This window comes from Rosa rugosa, chromosome 4 (assembly GCF_958449725.1).
Source record: "Rosa rugosa chromosome 4, drRosRugo1.1, whole genome shotgun sequence".
NCBI lineage: Eukaryota > Viridiplantae > Streptophyta > Magnoliopsida > Rosales > Rosaceae > Rosa > Rosa rugosa.
The window spans coordinates 51,539,589-51,565,691 of record NC_084823.1 but is presented as its reverse complement, the minus strand read 5'-3'; the positions used below and the strand labels follow the sequence as shown (position 1 = coordinate 51,565,691).

Here is a 26,103-nt window from a genome sequence, read left to right as displayed (position 1 = left end):
TTGTCTGGAGATATTGAAAAGTAAAAAGAGTGGATAAGCTGATCACAACGCTATTTTGGAGACATCGCAGCTTGTCAAGAACAGAAACAACAACCACTGTTATACGATATTTTGGAACTATTGGAGGAAAGAGTGAGATGGTTCTCAATGATTTAAATAGAGACGCAGACACTTCTAAAGTCCCATCTTCATCTCCATCCTTGATGACTTGGTTTGCCAAGTATCCGTAATGAAAAGACTTGTATATTTATTTCCATATCATTCCAGAATGCTGGCAATCGTTCTGGTTCGACCTCACGAATATGTTAAATCAAAAGGTTAAAATGGAAGAGGAGGAGGTTGTTAGAAAAAAGTCGCTAACATTCCCTTATATCAACATTTTCTTATATCACTAATGGAGGTCATTAAGGCTCCGCATCATTTTTTAAATGCCATACAAATTCTAACTTTAGGTACAACACAGTTGTTAAGAGTGACATACTATCATAATAAAACCTGACTTTAGGCATAACAGAGTTGTTAAGAGTGACATCTGTCATAACGTAATTGAGTTTGTCCGAAAACACTTATTAAATTTGTTTATAACTGTTAATCTCGTAAGCCTCGTTAATTAAGAATGGGAACCCCAACAAAGAAAAGTTAGGCCCACAAGAGTAAGTGAACTTGGGAATTGATTTGTCACTCACCAAGTCGGCTTGTAGTCTTGTACAAATCAGTTATTACAAGTCGCATATGTGGCTGCAGGCTTCGCAACCAGGCGTACCAGTCAACCACATAATACTAGAACTTTCATGGTTAACAATAACAAGTAGCTCACAACCCGCGAAACCAACTATTCAAACCGAAGTTGCCTGCGTCAGAGGCAACTTCACAATCAGAATTAAAGTTCAAAGATGCATAGAAGGCTAGGAGTGGGGACTTGGGACAAAGCCCATGCTCCTATAATCAATTATTTTGGTTAGGGCAGCTTTCAACAAAATTCTGTACAATAGTCTTCCTAATCCGGCCTTGGCCACCGGGTTAGGAAGACTGTAATAAATATGGGTTATACGGCAGGTCAGTTACACAAAATTCTATTAGTTTGGACTTCTCATCACAAGAAAGAGCAGGGACAAGATCAATGGTTCTAGCACCAGAAGGCAAATGTACAGTCTACAGTTAATGTCATTCGCTGCACTAGCTAGGCCTAGTATTTAGCAAACAAACCGATGGGGGTCGGCTTGATGAGGACTAAAGGAGATCGAAACAGGACAAGAGGGACCCTCGTACAAAAATGACTACACCCAAAGGAGGGAGGGGGTAGTCTAGTCTTGATCAGCCTTGATCACGTATTACTGTATTAGCAACTAGTAAGATGTCATGCTTATACAAAGAGGTCATAGGATTGCATCCACTACCAAGTTGTTCAAAACCAGCTTCACCTTCTTCCACCAGGTCTTGGCTTGCTTTTAACATCAGCGTCCTGCAGCACAAAAAGACAGATAGTTTGAAAGTCTGAAAATTTTCAGGCATTAATGAATAAAACTGTTGAAGTATCGTTGGATATACCTGTGGCAAGTGGAGGAAAATGGAGGTCTTTGCAGTAGAAGGATTATGATTTTCTGCTCCCTTATGCCAGTCATAGCAAACCTACAACACAAATTTCGAAAACAAATTTCAAATTCCAATTAATCATGTCCATATCAGTTGTATATTTATAGTTTATCACTCCGCCTTGCTATATAAGCACACACGCGCGCAGAGAGAGAGAGAGATCACCGAGTATGCATATATGGAACCATCATTGTTGAAAGTACTGCAAGGAATGGGTTGATTGCACCTTTGCATGGCCTAAAAGCAGGAAACTTGTATTAGACAACTATATGCATATAACCACAGAAGATCAAACGATGATGCCAAGTGATAAAATGATGATTTGTTGTACAAAATTAAGGAAACAGAGAGAGGTAGGAATATTTAAGTCTTGGCTATTAGAAAAAGACAAGCAAAACAATTTATAAATAGATGAGAGAAAAACCTTGAGTCTCTGTTTGCTGTCCTTATCCCAAAAACTGATAGAACCATCAGAACCAGCTGTAGAAAATGTGTGATGCACCTGAAACAAGCGACACAATAAGATCCTAAAGGCCAAATAATAAGAATGCGCAGAAAAGAAACTATATATAGTGTAACCTATCAGAATCAGAATGAACAATGACTTATAAGTTGGCAATAATGAGATAATATCAAATAACTGAGCAAAACAATGACAAGAATGAAGTAAAACGAATCAAATGTACTTCAAATTTCCAGTAGACTTCATGTAATAGAAGATATAATATCAAAAGGAAGATATGATAGGATATTGAAAAATTCTTTAATGTCTCGATGTAGCCATAAGCAAAGAACACTACATAACATAAATGATATATATAGAAAGAACCTGTAACCAGACATTACTATCGAATTTCCAAAATTGTTGTCCATCAGAATCTGTTCCTATTATGCCATATCTAGTAACACATCCAGTATTTGGAAGAGTAAATAAAGGATTCCTTAAAGAACTGGATTCATGAAACTCAAACCTACGAACTGGATTCTCAAAAAGACAGCAAAAAAGACTAACTAGTAACAAAATTTCTGTTTTTTGTTGTGGAGGATACTATAATAGAATGTCCACACTTCACACGAAATCAACCAAGAGGTTGTGTCATATATAGCTTATCCACCAGACATACAAGTCTTATCAGAAACGCAAATGATGATTGTCAAGAGTTTTTCCCACAGCCAATGTGTCAGGGGAAACTAGTAACATTGAAAATGGCACAAGTCCATGAAAGAAACAGGTAGTAGTTTGCATTTTCTTGGTCATGATCCCAACAGAAGACAACATGAGATCTAGGTAAAGAAATATAGAACTTCTCTAACTCTTGCAAACTATGACAAGACAACAAGCAAAACAATCCAGTAATTATTGATTATTAATCTTTCTAAAAATGAAAATACAAGGCCTGTTTGGTATCACTATGTGTTCTTGTTCTCTACATCAAAAAGAGAGGGAAATAAATAGGACAAAGGAAAACTAGAAAGTCAAAAAAATATGTCTGGTTCTCATTGTATAAACCACTCCTTTCTCCACTTATCATCCCTAACCTTTTTCCCTTGCCCTTCTCTCTCTTTAGTTATAAAAGAAAAGAAGAACAAAATGTAAGCAGTGCCAGAAAATTATGGCAAAGGGAAAAAAAAAGAATGGAAATAGAAATCTTACAGGATGGAAGTTTATAGAGTTGACTGAGTAAAGAGCATTGTTTTCTCTGTGGCATTTGAAGGTAAAGTTTTTACTATCTTGTCCTTCATCCAGATGCTGCACTCCAACCCTCCCTTCAATTGAACCAACCTGGCAGAGCATAACATCAGAAGAATGATTAATTATTTACAGAATAGACTAGTCCTCAAGCAAAGAGAGAAAAATAGTATGTATGATCTTATATATCAGTCTCATAATAGACCTTCAAAAAAAAAGAAAAAAGAAAGAAGTAATGAAGCACAGATTGTCATGAAGAGGTATATCATCTGTCTTGAATAAAACATCTGCATATAAGGAACGTTTATTTATCTTCCTTAAGTACGCAGGTAAATTCATGCAAAACGTTGAAAAGAGAACTATTCATTCAGGCAGCAAAAAGGATTTAAAGTAAGTGTTAATACTTACCAAGAAACCTTGCTTATCAGGAAATGCAGCAACACACCTTGTCTGATACTTCAGGGGTGAAATGATTCTCTTGAACTCAGTCTGTCAGAAATATGATAATCTCTTGAATACCAAATGCAGTTTCATGTTGAACAATTCTAAAGCTAGAAGATTATCCTCAAAGTCCCACAAAAGTTATGTTATTTTTGGAAACGTGGGAGTATATGAATTTGCTGAAAAAAAAAAAAAAAAAAAGAGGCCTCCTTTGATTTTTTAATTGATTCTTGTTCACACCTTCTGAAAATAAAATCTTACCTGTGGACTCTGCAAGTTAAATATGATCAGATTTCTATCTGCTGTTCCAACAACCATTAGAGGGTGTTTCACTGTTAGTGCATAACAGCGTTCGGGTAGTTGTTGGGTATGCACTGGATTTGGCTGCCTCAAATCCCAGTACCTGAATATAGGCCAAGATCATATGTTCATAAACAGATAACTTGAGATTAAGGCAAAATATAGATCTTTATTTATGAATAAATTTAAGGTGGAAAAACAGTAAAGGACATGAACAGTTAGAAGAAACCTAGTTCTCAGATGTATGAGAACGTCAGGTGGCACAGAACAAAACTTAGGATTAGGAGCAAAGGAGAAAAACATTCTCAACTGAATTACTGCCTATTACCTTCAACTAACAAAGACAAATAAACCTATGGTGTATAATTATTTAGATAACTCAAATATTTAAGACTGAACGCTGTGTTAAATTACTTCATAGTCTTGTCCCAGCTTCCTGTGACTAAGAGCGCCATCTCGGGAATCCAAGCAATCTCTTTTATGGGTGCATCATGCATGGCAACAGTACTCGTTTGGCCACCAGACATTAGAGACCACATCTTAACTTGCCTGTCACAACCTCCAGAGAATACAGCCATCCCATCATCCTTCCATGTTGAGCACAAAACCTACATAGGTTGTCATATATTAGCATTTGTGTACGAAATATAAACTGCAGACTATTAAACATATGACAGAGAAGTCGGTAGGTCACAAGTACATACATGCAAATGCACATACATGTACAAATCGCTGGGAAATACTGATCCTTACTCGATCATGAAGACTCTCTTATATATCACATAATGACAGCACAAACATACATGTTTAAAATCAACACCATATAAAAATTGTACATGCAATTGTCCTTCATGTCTATATTCTATACTACGATCTTGCAAACATGTCTCACACATCCTATTATGTTTCCCTTTTCTTTTTGTATGTCTGGTCTTGATGCATGAGTAATAATGTCTCAAAGCAAACAGCACAACCTAATATGTTGTGAGCCATACTAGTAGTTAATTAAGACACTATGACTTGAAGGAAAAAGTGAAGATTATCTAATATGACAAGGTTCTCTTGAGCTTGGTGAAGCCATGAAACAATTATAGGTTGTACTGGTACAATATGACTGTAACAATAGCTGTGAAAGCCAAGAATCATATCAGTGGACCATAGTCTCATCTGAACAATGGAGCAGGCAAGGGGGTCAAAAGTTCCAAGTGCAAATTCTACAGGTAAAGGCAGACCATAGGCATACACCTGTTAAATCTAAAGTGAACAGGAATCGTAAAATAGTTGCATCTGAAAATCATAACTGACTATCTCATTGTATTTCATTGTGCATGTCTATAATTCCATTACACAATGAAGTTCAGTAAGAAAAATATAGACTTTGGAATTCATGCTTGAAGAAAGAATTCACTATGGAATGTAAAAGTTCTTTCTTGAATAGGTCAACAACAGAGAATTAATGCAGGACAGTCTTAGCATAGTTGCTTACTTCTTTTATTGACATCAAAGACAACAGTTTAGATAAAAGCCAGAGTAAAAAATACAACAAGCTAAAATAGAGTAGTAAACTACCGGATAGTCATGCGAAAAGGAGCTCTTCGGCGCAGCAGCAATATTTGTTCCAATTCTTTGAATATCCCAGCATCGCACCTAAACACAAGCATATCATCAGTCACTCACCTGATCATTCCTAAATTCTAATAAGTGGTTGCTAAATCCTAATAATGTTGTGTGTAAATCTTACTTCAGTTACTGTGATTTGCATACAATTTTAACCTCATTCATCATACTGCTACATATTCGATGGCATACTCACAGAAATGTCTCATGTCTGTAATTCTTTACAAATAACTTTCCTAGCAACTAATTAAACAGAATTTAAGCACTTTATACCAAAGAATTACAAAAAAGAAGAAGAAAACGAATCGAAACCTGATTGTCCCAGGAGGTAGAGACCAGAAAGTTCGATTTGGGACTGAAACTGAGGCTTGAAACAGAATCGCTTGGAGGCTGAGCGACCTGTAAAATTTCACAATAATCTCACTAAAATAACACAAAATAAAACAATAGAAACGGAAGCAAAAGCAAAACGCAATAACTGAAATCGAATTTTACCTCAAAGGAATTGTTCGGATTGTGATTCATAAAAGCCGACATTGAAAATCCTCAACTCTGTATAAAATTTACAGAAAACAAAGCTCATTCATCACACACGTAAAATCAAATTGCAGGTGAATAAATGAAGCTAAACCTAGGAGATCAATAGGCTAATGACGCAGCGAAAATAGAAGATAAAACAAGATAAAACCTAATAAGTCGTACCGTATTAGCCTAATCTGAGATATAACGAAACATAACCGAAGATTAGAGTTTATGAAGTACCTGAGAGATCGGAGACGGTACGGCCGTCGATGTGAGACTCCGGAGGGTTTTGAAATCGAAGAGCGCTGAGAAATAGAGAGAGAGAAAGGGAAATGTGAGTGAGTGAAACTCTGGAAGGGAGAGGGTTATATATGTGTGTTGAGGTTAGCGTTCAAATTACGACCAAAGATTAATTAGCTTTAATGGTAAGCTGTAAGAGCCTAAGAGCGCGAGATTTAAATAATAAAGAAATGAAAATTGAAAATGAGGGTTGTGAGGGCGGGAGTTGGTCCACAAATTTTTTTTTTTTTAATCCACAATATGTCAAAAATGTTGGCGTGCAAAATAAGTCAATAGCTCTGACCAAAAAATAGTCAATAGCTTATTAGCTTACAAATTTTTTTTTTTGGTCGATAATAGCTTACAATAAGCATCTCATTTTCCGTTGTAACGTTGTGCTACAAATTTTCAAGTGTTTTTTTTAAGTATGGAGAGCTGATGAAAACCCAATAGTAAGAGATTTGACAAGCTATTGATAGCTATTTTTATTCTCGTTGGTTGTTGAATTGAATTTTTTGGGAAGCGGTTGATGATATTTGCATCTTTTACGTAGATGTTGTTACTGAGGAAATACGTCTTTTATACAGATAATAATTTGGTTTATTTTACAGCATGTTAAATAAAATTATTTATATGTGGTTTGAGGAGTGGCCTACTTGACTAATGGAAAATATATGAAAGGATGTTGTATTTGAACGTTATAATTATCAGGGTCTTGATACCCCGTTGTATGAGTAGATGAGTTATTAATTTTGTGATTCGTCAATCAAGATCGTTTTCCTCCCTTGAGAATAAATTGACTTTGGTTGTTGCTACCCTTTGAATTTGGCTTGTCTTTGGGGCTTAGACGGATGATTTTTAATTTCTTTTAATAAGAAGGTCTTAGTTGGACCCCTTCAACCCTCTTGTTCGTACCATTAAAGATTTTGGTATTATGTTAATTGAACTGTGTTATAAAGATCATGCTTTATTAATGGTAAGATTAAGAAACATGACAGAAGAGATGTTATGGACTTATGGGAATACTTGTGGAACGTAATGGTATCTCAAAATATGCCAAAATTAATTGTTGTATTTGTTCTAATTATCAGAGTCTTGAAATTCTCATGTACCGGCCACCATTAGCTCACTGTTTATAGAGCACGATTTTCATAATCTAATGACTTTTTTAAGAACATTTTTTTTTTATTTTGAAAAATTTAGTAAAAAACCGGGTCGTGATTTTTGAGTTCCATCAATTCGAGCAGTGTATAAAAATCATTATGTGATGGTGGAAATTTTGGTGAAAAAAAAAAAACAATAACATGAAAATTTGGTCAAAATTTTTTTTTAAAAATAAAGGTAAAAAATTGTGTGCTATAATCCATAGATTTTGTGTATATGTAGCTAGCTAGACCTAAATATTCGAGGAGGTTTTAATTTTAGTTTGATATGCACCTTGAATCCTAATGTAGTGGGGAGATATCTAGGTTTGTGCACTATAAATCATAGCCAATTAAATAGGATAATGACATATTGGGATTTTAGAAAGTGAAGAGGTAAGTTTTGTTCAAACGATTCATTCGGGCGAGTAGGTCATTGACTCATTTTGATGCCAATACTAGCAAATATATAGCAAGTGAAGCTCTGAATTACTTGTTTAGACGTCTCCTAATTGTTGATATAATGTTTAATAGCAAATACAATTCTTGATAGATCCAGAATCCCAGATATTAGCTACAAAACCCTCAAAATGATTATGTTAAACCCTTAAATCCTTTCTCATTTGAACTAACAAACCCAAGTACTTGCCAGTGCCTTTATCAACACGGTGCCTCTATCAACCTGCAAAAGATCAACCAAAACAAAAGATGGGCACAAAATATGTAGAATAGTACTACAACGTACAACAAGAATGTAAATAATTGATTCCTAATTTTCATGACCTGTATTTAGGATGTAGGAGACAATGATATATATAAACGCATTGTACCACTAAACGTACAGAACATTTGCAAAAATACGTACCATATATGTAATTAAACAAACCCACACCTTTGTATTGAAAGTATCAAGTCTATTTTTTGGACTTGGTTTTCAAATTTGCATTTGGTCATAGTTCGTGTCCGATTTTTGTGATAAAATACAATTCGCATAAAACATAAGCCCTTAGTTAGCTAGGGCTTTGCCCAATAATTCAAAGAGATCGATGGAGACTTGAAAGTTGAAACTAGCTAGGGTTTAGGGACGACAGAAATAGGCATACAGATCAGGTTGACCATCGAGGAGAAAACGGAGGTTTCCTCCACAAATGAAAGCTGTCTGAGTAGTAGCCCCATCAAAGCTTCCAGCATAGTCACCAGTTCGCGTCACATGTTGATGATCTTGTGTCTTTATGTTGTACCAAAAGAGCTCCTTATGATCACCAGAAAACCTGCTCAACAGAAACCTCTCACCATCAAAGAATAGAGGCCTGGAATTATTCAGAGGAATAGGCTCGGTCGACCAAGAAGAATCCTTCATGAACCAAATATTTTGACGATGCCTAAAGCACAGGAAGCCTCCCAGTTCCATCAGCGTTATAGCCCCTGGACCACGAATAGAAATCGGAACCCGATAAGTATTATACTCCTCCTTCACAAGGTCAAAAGTCACAACATGGTACAGATCCATATAATCAACATCTGCCATCAGCCAAGCCACACGAGAATCGCTCAACGACACCATATTATAATAACAAAATATATTAACTTGAAGATTACTAGGTGGAAGTTTTGTTATCCTTTTCCATTGGCCTGTTGCTACGCTGCAAACTATAAACTGGATTTTCCAAATCGGCCGTCTACCAGTTTGCCTCAAAACTAACACCTTTAAGTCATCTTCGTCACAATGATAACCTATTCCATACGTAAAATGCGGGTCTTCTCCTTCTGGCCATATGGGCTGGGATATGTGTCTGTGCTTTGCGATCACCGGGTTCCATACATAGAGGTGCACATAATTACTAGTAGCCTTCCTACACAGAACACCTAGTAAAACCAATCCATGGCAGACAGTAATGATACGAGTATGAAGCCCAAGTCCATACTCTTCTTCAAGGGAATATATTGGATGCTCGATTTGTTGTTCTTCCTCTAATGTATCAGCAGAAAAGGAGGCTGCATAGAAGTGATGAAAATCTCCGGACTGAACACCATGGCGTATGAGGGTGAAATCTTTCTTGGAGTTGTTGATAGAGCGGCGTTGCTGATGCTCTTTAATGAAGTCTTTGCTGTAGATCACAGCCTTCCATAGCTTCGAAACAAAAGAAAATCGGATCAGACCCTTCACAGGGAGTCGTAACACAATTTCATATATTAGGTCTTGCGGGAGGTACTCCATTGACTACTGTTTGAGAACGGCTGACACCTAAGAGGGAATAGGGTTTCGAGATCTAAAGTGGTCGAGAGAGGAGAGAAACTTTGGTTAGTTGGATATTAACCGATAGAGCTAGTGGCTTGCCTTTTATAGAGCATTGCCCCTTAATCTATTAGGAATAGGTAAATGTGACGACTCCTTAATCTATTAGGAATAGGTATTATATTCCTTTTATCTTTAACTCCTTTAATCTGATAGGTGTAGGAAAATTCTTTAGTTTTGCATCTTTTCCTACTGAATTATCATTTTCTGCCTCTCATTCTTCAATAGCCATCTTTTTTCCAGTTCACTCTTGCCACTAGACACACACACACACTCTCTCTCTCTCTCTCTCTCTCTCTCTCTCTCTCTCTCTCTCTCTCTCTCTCTCTCTCTCTCTCTCTCTGAGTTCTAATGGCGCTTTTCATTTTCTGATTCTCCTCCGAAAGGTTTGGTCGCCCTTTTGCATCAACTATTTCCTTTTTAGTTATTTGTTAGAATCGGTCATGTATAAATGTGGTTTCCGTGGCTCACTTTCGAGTCTTTATAAATTTTAAGCTTCCAATTTCAACAAATAATGTGTGTCATGACAAATTATGCCTAAAACGGATTCCATTGAACTTTGGACGTCCAATTTAATTCCAACACCCCATTTAGAAGTAAAAGAATGGTAGAGGTGATTGATTTGCTCGATGTTTGAAGTCTCGATAAATTTCGAGGTTCAATTATTAATGAACAATATCTTCTTCTTTTTTTGAAAAGTAATGAACCATATGTTATAATGAAGAAGTTTATTGCTAGGGAAATTATTTTGAGATTGTTAGGCATCCTAAATTTTGTAAAAGGCATGTTGGCTTTTTAGTTTTGTTTATGTTGTTTTTTGGGATTTTGCCTCCATTATATAAAAAAATAATAAACAAAAAAGAAGATTAAAAAGGAAAGAAGTTGATGGATGGATTGCAAAAATTATGTCCTAACCGTCCGGCCTTCTTTAATTTAATTTTCTATGTCTAATTTGATCAGTTCGTATACCTCATTTAGGATACAAACGTGATATACCAAGATACCAAAATGACAATCTTTTTTTTTTTTAGAATTATTTTCATCAAAATGACAATCATTTGATATAACTAAAATGAAAATTATGAAAAGAAAAAGGAAAAAAATTAACATTTTGAGGACAAAAAAAGAAAATAAAAATACTCATGACCCATATATATAAAAAGGAGATAATAGCAAATCAACAAAAGCAGTTTTTTTCTGGTAATGAGTAATGACTGCATATTTTCAGTTTTTTTTTTTTTAATATAAAATCTTTCCTTATTAAAAAGAATACGAAAAATCATCTAAATGTCTAATTTGTAAAAATAACCTGAAATTACTCAAATAAATTTTAACATAGCACTTGCTTATTTTGGTTTGTCAAAGAAAAGTGGGCCTCAAAACCCAGATGAAAAGTTGCAATGGTAAGCAGCCCAAAACCGATTCTGACTTTAACATATGGGACTTCTTTTTTTTCTTTTTCTTTTTTAAAAGTTAAGTATGTTCAAAAACAACTGAAATTCTTCTTAAAGAGGCCGTAGTCCTCCATAACCACCGCAAACAAGTTTGCAGTGTGGTTTTCGGAGATGAGAGTACGGATGGGAGATGTGGGGCCCTCACGCGTTGCAAAGGCGTGTCGCCCGACAACCACTACCTCTCCCTGTCTCTCTCTCTCCCTCCCTATATATATAAACCCACAATTTGTCTCTCACCGTCTCACAATTCAAAAGCAAATTTTCTCTGTTCTTCTTCCCCTCTACCTCACCGAGTCCTCTCTCTCTCTCTCAACCTATGGACGCCGCCTCCATGTCTCTCGATTCCCCCCGCACTCCCCCACGCTCACGCTCGTCCCTGATGGAGGATGATGCTGAGGTGGACGCTCAGATTTTATGTCTGAGCCAGGGCTTGGGCCACATCGTCCAAACCGTTGAGCATCTCCGTCGGAGCACTGAAGCTCGCCGCCGTCGCCTCTCGGTCTCTCCAACTGCGCCACCACCACTCGCGTAAGTATCGAATCCGTGTATTTGAGTCCTCGGAGAGTCTATTTGAGTCCTCGTAGAGTCTATTTGATCATAGAGTGAGCTCACTGTCTCCCTTGGTTCTGAATAGATCTCCCTTGGTTCTTGAGCTAATTGCACAGCAAGCGACGGATCTGGACAAGCATATCCTTCACCTGAAGGCTTCGCTGGACATCGGCATTCTCCAAGGAGGCGTGACACCACTCACACTTGCCCCCCTTCCTGCGGTGAGGCTGTGGACCAGTTTCTTCGCTGTTCAGTGCGACATGAATTTGCTGGGCGAGCTGCTAAGCCGTCTCAACGCTGGGACTGTTTTCGTTGCGGAGGACGGGACTCCAGTGGTTTACCAGACTGTTGGAAATATCGAAGATGTCCAGTTGCTGAAGAGGCTGAGTGACGGTGGCTTCTGCACTCCACATGCCAGCTGCCGAGATTTTCTTACCAACGCAGAGTTTGCTGCCATCCATGAGTTTGCTGCCATCCATGACTTACTCATGGATAGGTGCCAGCACTAAATACCAGGTATGGTTTCCATATTCTTTTTGTTTCTTCAGTTTTGTTCTCATCATGTTTTTGTTTTCTTCGAGTCTCACAGTTTGACACAATCTCTATGTAATCGTATATTTGAGATGCTTGGATTTGACATGTATCGTCTGTGCCTTTTTGTTGCCCTTCACTCAATTGAGAAATTCAGACATGTTGTTCTGCTTGGGTCGTGTTTGTTTTTTTGTTGGCCTAGTCATTTAATCTAGACATTCAGAGGTGCTGTTCCCATGTACCTCATTCTTTGCCTTTTATTGGCTTCGCATAATCTTCTTTCCTGTTTATCAAAACGTTACTGATAACCATTGTTTAATCATTTTCACTCCTTATGCTTGTTTTGTTCAGGATCTTTGATCGGGGAAGCTAGTGTATCAAGGCCTCTCTGATGCTGGTCTCTACACCGTCTTCAACTCTTCATCCACTTACCAACTGCTTTTGTTGCTTCTGCTTCCCAATTTTTGTGGCATTAGCGTCTCGGTCACCCTTCTGCAAAGATGCTTCATCAACTCACCTCACAAAATCATGTTCGGCTTTTAGGTTCTAGCTCTAGTAGTTTTTGTTCAGATTGTCAACTAGGTAGGAGATATGAGCTGTCTTGTGAATAGATGACAGTAGGACTTCATGCCTATAACTGTGAATGAATAGTGGATGTGCTTCAGCCTTACATACTGAATCATGGTGACTCTAAGCTAGCTTTTCGGCTACTTGTTCATGAATCTATATGTCAAACAGTAATTTTTCTGTTCTGGTTACAAGTTTGCATTGCATATCTGCTCTTAACTTGAGATGCTTTTGAGAAATATTTCTAATCACTGTTCTTCCTTTGCTAATCTATTGAGGGGTTCTTTCTCTTTCTTTTTTTCCTATCTCTAGTAAGTATTCGTCCCTTTCTTCTAATCTGCTAAGCTCATGGCAAAGAAGATAAAAAGTCCTTGCAACCCAGAATACTATATATATGTTAAAAAGCAACTAGTACATATACATGTACATGTTTTACATCTTGATCAGTAAGAAGTACATTAGTGACTTCGCTTCTGATATCCATTCACTACAAGAGCACACAGAAATTGGACGCGCACACATTAAAGAATGATTAGGCATTGAAGATCTAATAGTAAGGTTAAAAATGATGCTTGATGGTTTCGGCAACATGCTTCAATTTTTCATTGCCTCTTCATCATTTACGCCCAGCATGGAATGCTTACAGACTCTGAGGTCAGCTCCTCTGGTTTTTGATTCGATTTCGAGCAAATGTGCATTGTTTGTTGCAAATTGTAGATGAATTTGTTCTGTTTCAGGCGTGCTATGAGCACCTACCAGAGGAAGTGTTCTCTGGCCGATGAGATTCAGCTGGTGAGGTTCCTTCTGTGTGTAATTGAGAGCTGTCATTCGGAGTTAAGTAGCTCATTGCATTCGATTCGCAACCAGAGCTCTGCTTCTGAAGTGGGAAAGAGAAAGCCAATGCCGTGATATGGCAGAGTATGGGAAGTTCAGACCCTTGCATTCAATATGCTTGGAGAAACAATCTCTAGGGCCAGCTCGTCGTTTCCTGTTGATATCTGGAAATCATCTATTGATGTAGCAATCCTATTCTAGGCTCGTGTTTATAAGCATACGAACGTACATTTCATTCTGAGGCTGTTTTTATTTGAACCAGGTTTTTAGGAAAGTGATGGATGTATTGGCAGCTAAAAGCCTGCTTGTAGAAGACATTGTAATATCGAGCTAACTTATCTTTGGCCTTGCTGTTGGCTCTCTCTAAACAAACATGTAAACAAAGATACAAATGAAAGCATGAATCTGGAGTACTGCTTGTTTCAACTCGTTTTCCATAACTTTTCATCCTTACATATTATTACCATGACGCTTGTGCTTTACAGGTTTTATTTATCTCTCCTGCATAGTCTGCACTTGACTCTCTCAGATCTTAAGTGTTCCCTCCCTGACCATGTAAGATATTATTGTCTTGTGTATCAGATTTGAGATTGGATTTGGATATATATGCAATTATTATCCTTCATACTTTCTGGATTTGATTTTCGGGTGTCAGGTTTTGTAGCTGCTTTGCAAATGTTCTTGTTAGTAGTAGAAGCCAGCTTACCAGGCCGGTAACTGGTCAAAAGGAGAGTGAACTGAGTGTAGCAAGCCTTAAGTCTGGTTTGGAAGATCCTAAAAAGACAGATCGTAGTCCATATAAACCTCCACACCTACGCTAAAGGGACGGTTCAAAGCAGATTGGAGCTTGAGGTTCTCAAGGTTTATCAGATGAGGAAACTTCCACACTTGACCTCGCCTCTCTGATTTATAGTGACAGTGATGGATCACTTAAAGACACTGAGAGCATTCAGAAATCGAAGGTCAGAGTAGCTACCACTGTTTGTATACAGGTAAGTTTGGCATGGCGTTTCGGTTCTTCCCGGTTTTTTCTTCTCATCATCAATAGTCGGCAACAAAATAGGGTAGATGTTAGGTATCCTTTTTGGTGCCTGTTCTTTACATCTACCATAATTTGAATGCAAAGAAATATTTTGAAACTTAAAATACAGAGAGATGAAAGGAAGATGTTATTTGATCTTCCTTGAGAAGTACCTTCTCTTTCTGTTGATTTTGTTAGCTGGAATACCTAATGCTTTTGTGAAATTTTAATAACATGGGGACACATTTAAACAATGACATGATTTATTCTGCAATATATGTGGATAAGATGGTATGCTTGACTTTGATAATGCACGCTTGCGGATTGACAAAAATAACTTTTTGGAAGGATATCTGTCAAGCTGATTCGAAATCATTTAGTAGCCAATGGACACTGCTTTTGCCAACCAATGATGTATTACAACCTAGGTAAAGCATCCTACGTCCTCCAATCCATTGTTGATTAATTTCATTTATTTCTCTCTGTTTCATTCTCATTTTGTTTCATGTTACCTTCTGATATACAGGAAGTTTGAAGCAACACTAATGACTTGTTTGCTGTTTGATCCCTATTTGAAGGTATTGTTTACTCTTCTTTTCATATTATCTTTTAGTTACCTCACTACGCTTTGGTGAATTATTTGACAGCTATACCCTGGATTTACATAAAAAAAGAATAATATATTTTCGCTTGTTACACTGCATGGAAAATGTTTTTATCGTTTTCACAACTTTCAAACATCTTCTGATTGTCATCTAATGATTTTTCTTCAGTGGTGCTTCTAGCTGACACATGCTTCTTATGGTGCCTAGGCACGGGTTGCATCTGCCTCAACTCTGGAAGCAATGTTGGATGGGCCTTCTTCTGTTTTTCTGCTGGTAGCAGAGTTCAAAGAGTCTTCTAAAAGGGGATCTTTTACAGCACTTTCAAGTTCCCTTGGACAGATACTAATGCAGCTTCATACAGGTATGTAAAAGGCACTATAATGTAAAATGTCATTTTCGGTGTAGTTATACCACATGTACATGCTTTAGTATATCTTCTGTTTTCTCTTGATATTATAACACTGATGTATCTGATGTAGGTATTTTATACTTGGTTCAACGACAAACTCATAGTAGATTGCTGGCATCCTTGTTCAAGATTCTCATGCTTTTGATATCATCTACACCAAATTTATTCTCCAACCGAAGTATTTTTATTGTCAATGTTTTTTTCTTTCTTTTTTCAATGTCACATGTTTGTTTGTTTGTTTGTTTAATCTTCTCATGCTGCCCTTAATCTTTATTCTGATTCCCTAAGTGTTCGTCCCTTTCTGCTAATCTGCCAACCTCATGGCAAAGAAGATAAAAAGTTCTTGCAACACAGAATACTATTTATATGTCAAAAAGCAACTGGGACATATACATTTACATGTTTTACATCTTAATCAGTAAGAAGCACATTAGTTACTTAGTTTCTTACATCCATTCACTACAGGAGCACACAAACAATGGACGCACACACATATAATAAGGTTAAAAATGAAAAATCCAACCAAAAAGCATAGAGGGAACCAAAGTTTCCCTTCTATGTAACGATCATATCTCCCCAGAAAAAGGTCTGATAGAAGAGCCAAGAAGAGCTACAAAGTACAAACAACGTTGGGAGAAGTCCACTATATAATTTTATTTTATTTTAGTTTAAGGAAATTTAAAAAAAAAAAAAAAATAATGTGATTATATATTTTGACTCTTTGCTTATCATGCAAATAATCTCAAATGAGCTTTTAGAACCATGTTCAGTGTCTTGTCAAAAGCAGTTTCTAACTTGTTTTTTATAACTCACATTTTTCTTTAAGAAAATGACACGCCAAAAATTTTCCGAAACTCTTGGACGGTCGTTAGAATATACGTTATAAGGAAAACAATCACATGCTCGTTAGATCACAACAAGTATTAATTTCCAGCAACCAAATAAATTACCCTAGTTTAATCTTCATTTCTTTATTCAGACTCTCACTGGTCAAGAATTCGAAAAACTATATACCAGAAGAAGAAAGAAAGAAAAAAAGAGAGCAAACCGAGTAACGGCGGGGTTGGATATATAAAAAGGGAAGGGTTGGTAGACGATGTGGTGAATAGGTTCCGGGGAAACCACATTGATCGATGACCATCATTGTATAATGTTAAATCATCAATGACTATAACATCTAGAACTAGTTAATTATCATGATATGGCACACATATGACATTGAGTTTCAGAGTATAGCTCATCAGCAAAACTGCCCTCCATCTATAGAAACATATGAAAATCAATTCTCTGAATAGGATCTCCAACAATTGGCAACCTGAGGAAACCACTTAAATCGCCTTAACTATCGAGGTGTTCATCTTCTGGGATGTTAGCAACTCCAACAGATTCCCTATATTTTGATTTTTCTATACTTTAGGGAAAAATAAACCTCTTTTGCTCCAACAGATTTTCTATAACTATCCCTATTTTAGGGAAAGTGACGAAAGAGAAAACCAAATTCCTTATATTTACAGCAAACTATAAAATTTTAAGAAAGAATATTGAGATTTTAGAGATTGTTGTAAAATAGAGAATTTGTTGGAGTTGGAGAAAAAAAAAAAGCTAAAATTTTGACTTTTACTTCCCTATAATACATAAATTAATACATAAAAGAAACGGTTAGAGTTACTTAAGCATGATGCTAGAAAAAGAGTCAATATACACCCTTCTTGGATGAAAAAAGACTTCGTTAGCCAGCACAATGGGGTCATGATAAGTTGCGTTCCCTAGAAGATCATCCTAATCCTAATCACAACCGGGGAAATCAACATTAACACATTTATCTGTTTCGTTTTTGCCGTGTCTAATCCTAATGTGTCCAGGTTTGTGCAGTATATACCATAGGCAAATAGGACTGCAATTTGGGCCCATAATCCAATTGACCCGGCCTATACGATGAAATTTATTTCTCTTTCCTTTTCGGGTTGGAAACGGAAACAGTTTGGACAGTCTCCGATTTTAAGAACTGAATTGAATGGGAGGGACTGAGAAGACGAGCAAGGTCGTTATGACGGCGTCTGTATCACAATCGCCGGTCAGGTGGTGGCGGACGGCGTTTCTGACCGTCAGAGACGAAACCCTCACGACTCCTCCTCGCACTCCAATCCCGGAACTCCTCCACAATTTCATCTTCTCCCACTCCCACACTCTCCTCTCCGCCGCCCCCGACCTCCCTCCGCAGGAGGTGACGTCAGATTTGTTGTTCCTAACGGAATTGATCACCACCAAGTCTCACGGCGCCGGCGATTTGACCCCTACCTTCGCTCACACAATTCACCTGGTATATCGACTATGACTGAGACCTTCTTCTTCATCTTCACCTATGCTTTGCTTGTTCATATTAACCTCAGTAAATTTCGATTCCAGATCCATGACGTCAGCCATCGTCTTCCTCTGGAAGTCAATTCAGCTTCGTGGACTCTCATGCTTGACGGTTTCGGCAACATGCTTCAATTCTTCATTGCCTCTTCGTCATTTACGCCCAGCATGGAATGCTTACAGACTCTGAGGTCAGTTCCTCTGGTTTTCGATTCAATTTCGAGTAAATGTGTATTGTTGTTGCAAATTGTATATGAATTTCTTCCTGTTTTAGGCGTGTTATGAGCACCTACCAGAGGAAGTGTTCTCCGGCCGATGAGATTCAGCTGGTTAAGTTCCTTCTGCGCGTAATTGAGAGCTGTCATTCAGAGTTAAGTAGCTCATCGCATTCTATTCGCAACCAGAGCTCTGCTTCTGAAGTTGGAAAGAGAAAGCCATTGCCGCGACATGGCAGCTTCTGGGAAGCTCAGACCCTTGCATTCAATATGCTTGGAGAAACATATGAATGTACATTTCATCTATTGAGGTGGCAATCCTTTTATAGGCTCGTGGTTATAAGCATATGAATGTACATTTCATTCTGAGGCTGTTTTTATCTGAACCAGGTTTTTAGGAAAGTGATGGATGTATTGGCAGCTAAAAGTCTGCTTGTAGAAGACACTGTAATGTCGAGGTGACTTACCTTTGACCTTTCTGTTGGCTCTCTCTAAACAAACATGTAAACAAAGATACAAATGAAAGCATGAATTTAGAGTACTGCTTGTTTCAACTTGTTGTACATAACTTTTCATCCTTACATATTGTTGCCATGACGCTTGTGCTCTGCAGGTTTTATTTATCTCTCCTGCATTGTCTGCACTTGACTCTCTCAGATCGTAAGTGTTCCCTCTCTGACCATGTAAGTTACTAATGTCTTGTGTATCTGATTTAAGATTGGATTTGGATATGCAATTATTATCCTTCATACTTTATGGATTTGATTTTCAGGTGTCAGGTTTTGTAGCTGCTTTGCGAATGTTCTTGTCCTATGGTATTAGTAGTAGAAGCCAGCTTACCAGGCCGGCAACTGGTCAAAAGGAGAGTGAACTTAGTGTAGCCAGCCTTAAGTCTGGTTTGGAAGATCCTAAAAAGACAGATCGTAGTCCATATAGACCTCCACACCTACGCAAAAGGGACAGTTCAAAGCAGATTGGAGCTCGAGGTTCTCAAGGTTTATCAGATCAGGAATCTTCCACACTTGACTTTGCCTCATCAGATTCAGATTATAGTGACAGTGATGGATCACTTAAAGACACTGAAAGCATTCAGAAGTCGAAGGTCAGAGTAGCTGCCATTGTTTGTAGACAGGTAAGTTTTGGATGGCATTTTGGTTCTCGCCCGTTTTTTCTTCTCATCATCAACAGTCGGCCACATAATAGGGTAGATGTTAGGTATCCTTTTTGGTGCCTATTCTTTACATCTACCATAATTTGAAAGCAAAGAAAGATTTTAAAACTTAAATGCAGAGAGATGAAAGGGAGATGTTATTTGATCATCCTTAAGAAGTACCTTCTCTTTGAGTTAATTTTGTTAGCTGAATTACCTAATGCTTTTGTGAAATTTGAAAACATGGGGACACATTTAAACAATGACATGATTTATTCTGCAATATGTGGATAAGATGGTATGCTTGACTTTGATAATGCACACTTTTAATGTTAGCGTGATTGACATTTATTATTATTTTTACTTTTTGGAAGGATCTCTGTCAAGCTGATTCGAAATCATTTAGTAGCCAATGGACACTGCTTTTGCCAACCAGTGATGTACTACAACCTAGGTGAAGCATCCTACGTCCTCCAATCCATTGTTGATTAGTTTCATTTATTTATTTCTCTTTCATTCTCACTTGTTTCATGTTACCTTCTGAGATACAGGAAGTTTGAAGCAACACTAATGACTTGTTTGCTGTTTGATCCCTATTTGAAGGTATTGTTAACTCTTCCTTTCATATTATCTTTTACTTACCTCACTACCCTTTGGTGAATTATTTGACAGTTATACCCTTGATTTACATAAAAAAAGAATAATATCTTTTCACTTGTTACAGTGCATAGAAAATGTTTTTATCATTTTCACAATTTTCGAACATCTTCTGATTGTCATATAATGATTTTTCTTCAGTGGTGCTTCTAGCTGACACATGCTTCTTATGGTGCCTAGGCACGGGTTGCATCTGCCTCAACTCTGGAAGCAATGTTGGATGGGCCTTCTTCTGTTTTTCTGCAGGTAGCAGAGTTCAAAGAGTCTTCTAAAAGGGGATCTTTTACAGCACTTTCAAGTTCCCTTGGACATATACTAATGCAGCTTCATACAGGTATGTAAAAGGCACTATAATGCAACATTTCATTTTCGGTGTAGTTATACTACATGTACATGCTTCAGTATATCTTATGTTTTGTCTTGATATTATAACACTGATGTATCTGATGTAGGTATTTTATACTTAATTCAACGAGAAACTCATAGTAGATTGCTGGCATCCTTGTTCAAGATTCTCGTGCTTTTGATATCAACTACACCGTATGTATTCTCCAACCAAAGCATTTTCATTGTCAATGTTTTTTCTTTCTTTTTTCAATGTCACATATTTGTTTGTTTGGTTAATCTTCTCATGCTGCCCTTAATCTGTATTCTGATTCCCAGATTTTTGTTGAAATAAATTCAGTGTGATCTTGTCATAATTCAATTTAATATTACTTTTATTGTGCAAAAAAGAAGTTGGCAGAAATGATATGAATTACAGCTTTTAAGTGCATTGATATTACCTTTTGGGTGTGATCTTCCCCTTGCCCACCCCTTTTGGCTTTTAGTGACACAGTTGTCCTCTGCATTAGGATCCTATGTGGAAGCCATGATGGCATTTCCCTTCCTCTATCAATTGACACTTTTCGACATTATGACGAGGATGGAAGCTTCCTCTCAATAATGTCATTCATTTTATTAGATACTTGTAGACAGTCAATAAATGCGTGATGCTGCATTGCTGATCTTTTTATTTAATTATTGTTATCTTCTGTAAGGATAGTGTTATGTGCACTTATTGTTCCTGTCAATCATCATTCTACAGATATTCAAGAATGCCCGGAGAATTGTTGCCAACAGTTTTTACATCTCTGCAAGAAAGGATACAAAATGGGTTTCAGTTTAAAACTGATCAGACTGGCCTGCTGGTTAGTATTCCTTTTGCTTAATATATATATATATATATATATATATATATATATATATTTTTTTTTTTTTTTCACATGTAAACGATATCTGTGATGTGTGCCCCTCCTCACTGTGATATCTTATATTATTTTTTTACCTCATTCAACAGGTTTCTTCTTTTAGTTGCTTGACTACAGCTCTGAATACCTCACCATCTTCACCGCAAATCAAAGAAATGCTTCAGAGAGAGATATTTAATGGTGAGCAAAAGATTTGCAGCATAAACAGATAACTCTACTTGTACTCATGTTTGCTAGTTCTTAAAAACCAAAAAAAACAAAAAAAAAAAAAAGATCCTGCTGGTCAGCATGTAACATATGATAATTCATTGAGCCTCTTTTCTCCCATATGGTTAACGGATCTGGATTTAGGAAAATTCATCAATTTTCCCCTTAAATGTGTCCTGTGCCTTTTCTCCAGGTTTTGCTGAGGCCAAAAAGAAGTCAGGTGTTCTTTTTACGTTGTTTCAATTTTCAGAACAAGTTAGCAACCCGCCAATATCCTTTGAGGCTCTTCCGGTAATACTGTAACTAGTGTAAGACAACTTGAAAATCTATTTCTGATTGGACGATCTGATTCTCTTCCGGGCAAGCATTTTGGCATCAGCGTGCCATCATCAAGAAATGCTTATGCTTTTCCTGATAGTGTCATCTCTTCTATGTACTAGAAGTCTGATTATTTTGTAGAAAGGCATGAGGCATTGTCGATGCATGTCATGGTTATAACTAAGAAAGATGTCGCATTACATTACTTATGTTGTCACTTACAGGCGCTTAGGGCTGTGTCGCACAATTACCCCAGTATAATGTTTTCCTGTTGGGAACAAATTTCCACCATTGTTTATCACCTTTTGAGGGCAGCTACTCCTGAAGTTCCTGCAGGACAATGGAAAGGGCATTCTGGAAATTCTGTTGGATTAATTGGGGAAAAACTCATTACAGCTGCTATTAGAGTAAGAGCCCTTTTCCTTTTCTTAGTTTTTTTGCTTCCCTAATTTATTAAATGTATACTTTTGGTGAATCTGTTCATTTACATTAGAAAGTGAAGTAAAATCTTACAAAGTGGCACCTTTTTTATATAAACATGATGATTCTTTTTCCTATTTTCACACACACAGATATAATGATTCTTGATGCCAATTATATCAGGTTTTGGATGAATCTCTTCGTGCAATATCTGGATTTAAAGGAACGGAAGACCCTTTAGACGATAAACTACTTGATGCCCCATTTACTTCTGACTGCATAAGGATGAAGAAAGTTTCATCAGCTCCTTCATATGAACTAGAGAGCTTGGAAAATACTAGAGATGAACCCACATCATGTCAGTCTGGAATTGAGCAGTGGTGTGAGGCAATTGAGAAGCATATGCCTTTAATTCTACAACATACTTCTGCAATGGTTAGTTGATATAAAAACTGACTTTCAATAGCATTGCTTGTTTGAACAATTTTAGATTTGCATTTATTCTGACAGTCCTTTTGGTGCTTACGGGTATAAGAAACACACCTGGTGTTCCAGCAGATTATAAAATCTTGTCAAACAGTTGTCAGAACATGCAGATAGATTTGAAGTTATTTGAAAAGATACAAAAAACCTTTTTATACGGAACTCTAATTTGAGATGGTAAAAAGATATCTATCAATTGCTACAATGGTAAAAAGAGTATCATTGGACTGTCTTTATTCGGAGACTCTCAATGTATCAATAGTTGAAGCTTCCAAATAGAATTATCCATTTTGAGCAGGATCAAGACTATCCCAAATCTTGCTCAAGTTGGGTAAATATGTAGAAGATATGTTTTGTGTTTTAATCTGCACCTCTTGATCCTTTTTTTTTCGTTTTATCTTGGAAGGTGAGAGCTGCCTCAGTTACCTGTTTTGCGGGTATAACTTCTTCTGTGTTCTGCACACTCTCGAAGGAAAAACGGGACTTCATTCTTTCATCTTTAGTAAGTTTTCGTTACTTATTGTTGAGCAGCTGCACTTTAACTGCTGTATTCTGGTGAATGGAACAGAGTTTTCTTGTTAGCTTATGAATTATAACTACAAAATCTTCATAGGTTCGTGCTGCTGTACACGGTGATGTACCTTCAGTTAGGGCAGCTGCTTGTCGGGCCATTGGTTTCATTTCATGTTTTCCTCAAGTTTCTCAAAGGTGATTTTGTTATGTTTTTGAACGGCTTTGAATGATCTCTCAAATTTGTATTATATGTTATCAACTTTAATGTGCAAGTTAGGACAAAAGTTTACTAAGAACTCAAATTATAGTGCAGAGATCCTTGATAAGTTTGTTCATGCTGTGGAGAGTAACACTCGTGATCCTTTGGTCTCGGTACTTTTCTTATTTCTCTATTTTTTTTTTTCAATAAAGCATACTCTCCATTTTATTTCTTAAGCAGCTGAAATCTTTCTTGCCATTCTTCAGGTCCGAATAACTGCTTCTTGGGCTTTGGCAAACATATGTGATTCTATCCATCATTGTATTGATGATTTTAGCTTGGAAAAGACTGAAGGTCAGCTTAGATTTATAGGAGTGATGTAGTTAGATCTATTTCTCTAATATCTCTGCATCAGTATTTTAAACTAATACTTTTTTTTTTGTGTTCTTTTTAAATAGGGTCTCTTAAAATTTCTCAATTATTTACCTTATTAAAATTTCTCGATTATTTACCTTACAAGTCGCATATGTGGCTGCAGGCTTCGCAGCCAGGCGTACCAGTCAACCACATAATTCTAGAACTTTCATGGTTAACAATAACAAGTAGCTCACAACCCGCGAAACCAACTATTCAAACCGAAGTTGCCAGCGTCAGAGGCAACTTCACAATCAGAATTAAAGTTCAAAGATGCATAGAAGGCTAGGAGTGGGGACTTGCATGGGACAAAGCCCATGCTCCTAGAATCAATGATTTTGGTTAGGGCAGCCTTCAACAAAATTCTGTACAATAGTACATGTATCAATCATAAACGCCTTGGCCACCGGGTTAGGAAGATTGTAATAAATATGGGTTATACGGCAGGTCAGTTACACAAAATTCTACTAGTTTGGACTTCTCATCACAAGAAAGAGCAGGGTTCTAGCACCAGAAGGCAAATTTACAGTCTACAGTTAATGTCATTCGCTGCACTAGCTAGGCCTAGTATTTAGCAAACAAACCGATGGGGTCGGCTTGATGAGGACTAAAGAGAACAGTCTTAGACTCTTAGCATAGTTGCTTACTTCTTTTATTGACATCAAAGAGAACAGTTTAGATAAAAGCCAGAGTAAAAAATACAATACAAAAAGCTAAAATAGAGTAGTAAACTACCGGATGGTCATGCGAAAAGGAGCTCTTCGGCGCAGCAGCAATATTTGTTCCAATTCTTTGAATATCCCAGCATCGCACCTAAACACAAGCATATCATCAGTCACTCACCTGATCATTCCTAAATTCTAATAAGTGGTTGCTAAATCCTAATAATGTTGTATGTAAATCTTACTTCAGTTACTGTGATTTGCATAAAATTTTAACTTCATACATCATACTGCTACATATTCGATTTTCTCTGTAATTATTTACAAATAACTTTCCTAGCAACTAATTAAACAGAATTTAAGCACTTTATACCAAAGAATTACAAAAAAGAAGAAGAAAACGAATCGAAACCTGATTGTCCCAGGAGGTAGAGACCAGAAAGTTCGATTTGGGACTGAAACTGAGGCTTGAAACAGAATCGCTTGGAGGCTGAGCGACCTGTAAAATTTCACAATAATCTCACTAAAATAACACAAAATAAAACAATAGAAACGGAAGCAAAAGCAAAACGCAATAACTGAAATCGAATTTTACCTCAAAGGAATTGTTCGGATTGTGATTCATAAAAGCCGACATTGAAAATCCTCAACTCTGTATAAAATTTACAGAAAACAAAGCTCATTCATCACACACGTAAAATCAAATTGCAGGTGAATAAATGAAGCTAAACCTAGGAGATCAATAGGCTAATGACGCAGCGAAAATAGAAGATAAAACAAGATAAAACCTAATAAGTCGTACCGTATTAGCCTAATCTGAGATATAACGAAACATAACCGAAGATTAGAGTTTATGAAGTACCTGAGAGATCGGAGACGGTACGGCCGTCGATGTGAGACTCCGGAGGGTTTTGAAATCGAAGAGCGCTGAGAAATAGAGAGAGAGAAAGGGAAATGTGAGTGAGTGAAACTCTGGAAGGGAGAGGGTTATATATGTGTGTTGAGGTTAGCGTTCAAATTACGACCAAAGATTAATTAGCTTTAATGGTAAGCTGTAAGAGCCTAAGAGCGCGAGATTTAAATAATAAAGAAATGAAAATTGAAAATGAGGGTTGTGAGGGCGGGAGTTGGTCCACAAATTTTTTTTTTTTTAATCCACAATATGTCAAAAATGTTGGCGTGCAAAATAAGTCAATAGCTCTGACCAAAAAATAGTCAATAGCTTATTAGCTTACAAATTTTTTTTTTTGGTCGATAATAGCTTACAATAAGCATCTCATTTTCCGTTGTAACGTTGTGCTACAAATTTTCAAGTGTTTTTTTTAAGTATGGAGAGCTGATGAAAACCCAATAGTAAGAGATTTGACAAGCTATTGATAGCTATTTTTATTCTCGTTGGTTGTTGAA

The 26,103-nt window shown here is 37.0% G+C and overlaps 3 protein-coding genes across 10 annotated transcripts; 2 read left to right on the top strand and 1 right to left on the bottom strand.

Annotated features, from left to right (window-relative positions):
- Positions 1-894: 894 nt before the first annotated feature.
- On the bottom strand, positions 895-25,685 carry LOC133743839 (protein RAE1-like). 2 transcript variants are annotated; one of them, XM_062171892.1, is made up of 12 exons: positions 25,559-25,685; positions 25,292-25,348; positions 25,109-25,195; positions 24,770-24,847; positions 4,439-4,632; positions 3,986-4,127; positions 3,692-3,772; positions 3,248-3,376; positions 2,018-2,095; positions 1,759-1,830; positions 1,549-1,629; positions 895-1,462 (listed from the first exon to the last, which is right to left on the bottom strand). In XM_062171892.1, exons 2-12 carry the CDS (start codon positions 25,331-25,333, stop codon positions 1,418-1,420), a joined length of 1,029 nt encoding a protein of 342 aa, XP_062027876.1. In that variant the 5' UTR covers positions 25,334-25,348; positions 25,559-25,685; the 3' UTR covers positions 895-1,417. The 2 variants fall into 2 exon arrangements, with proteins under 2 accessions (XP_062027876.1, XP_062027875.1); XM_062171891.1 differs by lacking the exons at positions 24,770-24,847; positions 25,109-25,195; positions 25,292-25,348; positions 25,559-25,685 and adding exons at positions 5,594-5,671; positions 5,954-6,040; positions 6,137-6,193; positions 6,404-6,530.
- LOC133741867 (uncharacterized) lies at positions 11,374-16,123 on the top strand. 5 transcript variants are annotated; one of them, XR_009862195.1, is made up of 8 exons: positions 11,375-11,862; positions 11,969-12,399; positions 12,766-13,635; positions 13,719-14,370; positions 14,471-15,264; positions 15,363-15,414; positions 15,649-15,802; positions 15,921-16,089. XR_009862195.1 is itself a non-coding variant. In XM_062169580.1 (7 exons), the coding sequence occupies exons 4-7, from the start codon at positions 15,071-15,073 to the stop codon at positions 16,115-16,117; spliced, it is 597 nt and encodes a 198-aa protein (XP_062025564.1). In that variant the 5' UTR covers positions 11,374-11,862; positions 11,969-12,399; positions 12,766-14,370; positions 14,471-15,070; the 3' UTR covers positions 16,118-16,123. The 5 variants fall into 5 exon arrangements, 1 of the variants encoding a protein (XP_062025564.1); XR_009862197.1 differs by having other exon boundaries at positions 12,766-13,998; positions 14,078-14,370; XR_009862196.1 differs by having other exon boundaries at positions 11,377-11,862; positions 12,766-14,370; positions 14,471-14,807; positions 15,185-15,264; positions 15,921-16,086.
- On the top strand, positions 17,694-24,556 carry LOC133743838 (uncharacterized). Of its 3 annotated transcripts, none has more exons than XM_062171887.1 (20): positions 17,694-18,170; positions 18,257-18,399; positions 18,483-18,715; positions 18,814-18,881; positions 19,037-19,106; positions 19,196-19,555; positions 19,948-20,027; positions 20,125-20,176; positions 20,411-20,564; positions 20,683-20,770; positions 21,318-21,420; positions 21,570-21,660; positions 21,881-21,978; positions 22,230-22,412; positions 22,609-22,860; positions 23,315-23,410; positions 23,522-23,616; positions 23,730-23,793; positions 23,887-23,974; positions 24,079-24,556. In XM_062171887.1, exons 3-20 carry the CDS (start codon positions 18,656-18,658, stop codon positions 24,321-24,323), a joined length of 2,247 nt encoding a protein of 748 aa, XP_062027871.1. In that variant the 5' UTR covers positions 17,694-18,170; positions 18,257-18,399; positions 18,483-18,655; the 3' UTR covers positions 24,324-24,556. The 3 variants fall into 3 exon arrangements, with proteins under 3 accessions (XP_062027871.1, XP_062027873.1, XP_062027874.1); XM_062171889.1 differs by having other exon boundaries at positions 17,697-18,170; positions 24,159-24,556; XM_062171890.1 differs by lacking the exon at positions 24,079-24,556 and having other exon boundaries at positions 17,698-18,170; positions 23,735-23,793; positions 23,887-23,975.
- Positions 25,686-26,103: the final 418 nt, after the last annotated feature.

Excerpts from the sequence above, each read along its gene's own strand:
- LOC133743839 (XM_062171892.1), bottom strand. The coding sequence starts at position 25,333 with ATGTCGGCTTTTATGAATCACAATCCGAACAATTCCTTTGAG. Across the intron at positions 1,831-2,017 it reads ACAGCAAACAGAGACTCAAG|GCCATGCAAAGGTGCAATCA; the intron begins GTTTTTCTCTCA and ends TCCTGCTTTTAG. Across the intron at positions 1,630-1,758 it reads GTTCCATATATGCATACTCG|GTTTGCTATGACTGGCATAA; the intron begins GTGATCTCTCTC and ends TTTGTGTTGTAG.
- LOC133741867 (XM_062169580.1), top strand. The coding sequence starts at position 15,071 with ATGGGGACACATTTAAACAATGACATGATTTATTCTGCAATATATGTG. Across the intron at positions 15,415-15,648 it reads TGTTTGATCCCTATTTGAAG|GCACGGGTTGCATCTGCCTC; the intron begins GTATTGTTTACT and ends TATGGTGCCTAG. Across the intron at positions 15,803-15,920 it reads ACTAATGCAGCTTCATACAG|GTATTTTATACTTGGTTCAA; the intron begins GTATGTAAAAGG and ends TATCTGATGTAG.
- LOC133743838 (XM_062171887.1), top strand. The coding sequence starts at position 18,656 with ATGGCAGCTTCTGGGAAGCTCAGACCCTTGCATTCAATATGCTTGGAG. Across the intron at positions 18,716-18,813 it reads GCTTGGAGAAACATATGAAT|GTTTTTAGGAAAGTGATGGA; the intron begins GTACATTTCATC and ends TATCTGAACCAG. Across the intron at positions 23,411-23,521 it reads ACTTCATTCTTTCATCTTTA|GTTCGTGCTGCTGTACACGG; the intron begins GTAAGTTTTCGT and ends AAATCTTCATAG.